The sequence below is a fragment of the Penaeus chinensis genome, chromosome 32, assembly GCF_019202785.1.
Source record: "Penaeus chinensis breed Huanghai No. 1 chromosome 32, ASM1920278v2, whole genome shotgun sequence".
NCBI lineage: Eukaryota > Metazoa > Arthropoda > Malacostraca > Decapoda > Penaeidae > Penaeus > Penaeus chinensis.
The window spans coordinates 29758934-29761433 of NC_061850.1; the positions used below are offsets into that span (position 1 = coordinate 29758934).

The 2500-nt window shown below is 39.8% G+C and overlaps 1 protein-coding gene across 1 annotated transcript in view; it reads left to right on the forward strand.

The window, feature by feature from the left end:
* Positions 1-2500, forward strand: part of LOC125042631 — an 8669-nt gene that overhangs the window by 2950 nt on the left and 3219 nt on the right. Inside the window, exons 4-6 of the mRNA XM_047638397.1 lie at positions 121-413; positions 1266-1391; positions 1901-2001. Coding sequence (XP_047494353.1) covers positions 121-413; positions 1266-1391; positions 1901-2001 — 520 coding nt within the window. The remainder of the gene's footprint in view (positions 1-120; positions 414-1265; positions 1392-1900; positions 2002-2500) is intronic.

A 2500-nucleotide genomic window follows, 5' to 3' on the forward strand; every position in this document is an offset into this window, starting at 1 on the left:
CACACATACACTTTCACATGGATATATATTTACAATTTTTTTTTTTTTTCCAATGATAAACAATTAACCTTTTTTTGTTGTTTGAATCTCAAAAATGAAATCCTTCCTGAACCCCCCCAGTCTCTTGGTGAAGACGTCGGCCGGGGCGCTGGCAGACTACCTGAGGGCCCACCGCGCCGTCTTCCTCACGAGTCTGATCATCATGACGGCAGCGCTGACGGGGATCTACTGGTCTCCTGCCATAGACCCTGAGGAACACCCGATCGCCAACGCCACCTGGGACGCCCCTGGCACCTCGGGGGATCGTCCTCCTCCGTGGGACGCCGTGAGGGACACCGACGTGGAAGGAACGAGCGTTGGTCTCTGCGGAGGAAATACGAGCGAGTGTCCGGGCGCTTCGCTGACACGCGTCGGTGAGGCTGATGGGTGGCTCATGCAAGGACGTAGATGTCTGTCTTTCTGTCTGTCTAGGTGTCTGGTGATATGTCTAACTATCTATGTTTGTATCTTTCTACGTATCGTTATATCGATCTATTTATATCTGTATTCATATCAGTCTATCTATTTCTGCATTTATTTATCTATCGGTCGATCTCACTATCTGTATTTATTTATTCATCTATCTATCTATCTATATATACACGCATGTAGATATGTACACACACACATATACACATGTATGTATGTATGTGTGTGTGTATATATATTATAGATACATATATACATTATACACACACACGCACATACACACACACACATACACACACACACACACACACACACACACACACACACACACACACACACACACACACACACACACACACACACACACATAAATATATATATAAATACATACATATATACTTATATACATACACAGAAGTACATACAATATATGAAAGAGAGTGTGTGTGTGAGTGGGCACCCTTTTTACAAATACGCTGCGTATGCAAGTTAGGAAATGCATTACGAACAGAACCCAAATATCCACACGCAATCAAAACCTCATTATTGACAAACAACAAACTAAAACATTTCCCCCTTTTACCCTTCCCTTTACCCCTCCCCCTTCCCCCACCGCCACCCTCCCTCCTCCCCTTCCCCCTACCCTTCTCCCTCCCTCCTCCCCCTATCCATACCCCTCCACCATCTACCCATCCCCCCTCCCCCTGCCTCCCCCTCCCCCTCCCCCATTTACATTTAATCAATAATAAAACTGATAACTCCCCTCCCCCTTCCCCTCCCCCCTTATCCCCTCGCAGAGTTGCCAGCGAGTGAATTAGCGACGAGATATGAATTCTGGTTCCTGTTCTTCTGGCTCCTGCTGCAGTTCTGTGGCTACGTGGTGGTGCTCGACCTTCAGGAGGCTGTGTGCTTTCAGATGCTCGGTGAGTTGCTTTGGATGGCCCTGGGGAGAGCTAATGAGACGGGAGGGATTTGCATTGTTTTTTTTCTTTTATTATTATTTTTGTTTCTTATTTTGATTTATTTTTTATTTGTTTATCTATTTTTTGAGTGTGTTGCTATGGTTTTCGTTTTTTTTTTTCTGTAATGTTGGGTATATGGGTATTATGGTGATATTTTTTTTTGTTTTTTTTTATGTGCTTGATTTGTCGTTTTGTTTTATGGAATGTTTATTACGATTACGACACTTCGATTTACATAAAAAATGTTTTTTTAATACTATTTATATATACCTCTAAGTATATAAATGAATATTATATATATGAATATAAATATACATATACACATATACTGTGTATATGTATATATATATAATACATATGTGTGTGTGTGTGTGTGTGTGTGTGTATATGTGTGTGTGTATATACATATAACTAAACACCTCGTAGCCACAACACGAACCAATCCAGTCTAATGCGAGCTCATCCCACAGGCGACGCTCCTCACAGATACGGGCAACAGAGGCTGTGGGGAACGATTAGCTATGGTCTGGCTGCTGTGGCCGGCGGAGCTTTGGTCGATTGGTACTCCAAGGCAAGTCTATAGCCCTATGTTTTTTTTATATATATTTGTTTTATTTACTGCTATTGTGATTATTATTATTATTATTGGACAGAAAGAAAAAAAGTCTTGTAATATTTACCCTGCTAATCTTGCATACATTTTCAGTCCAAGGGGATATCGTAAGAAGAAGGCAACATAATTGATATATATTTTATTATTTATTTATCCTTTCCTTTCTTCAGGTTCATCTTCATAATCTTGTTTTTTTTTTTTTGTTTTTTTTTCTTATCGCAGGACTAAGAACTACCGGCCCGTGCACGAGAGGCTGGCTTTAATACAATCTCAGTGCTTTTAACTTATTTTCTTTAGTAAATAAGTAATTTGTATAAATATTTTCTTTCTTTCTTTTATTTATTACTTTTTTTTATTTTATCGCTGGACCAAGAAAAATGACGGTGTTTTTGTAATCTCAATATTTTTCATCCATTTTCCATCTCAGGAACAAGGTGGCCGTTATTTTTATGTATAT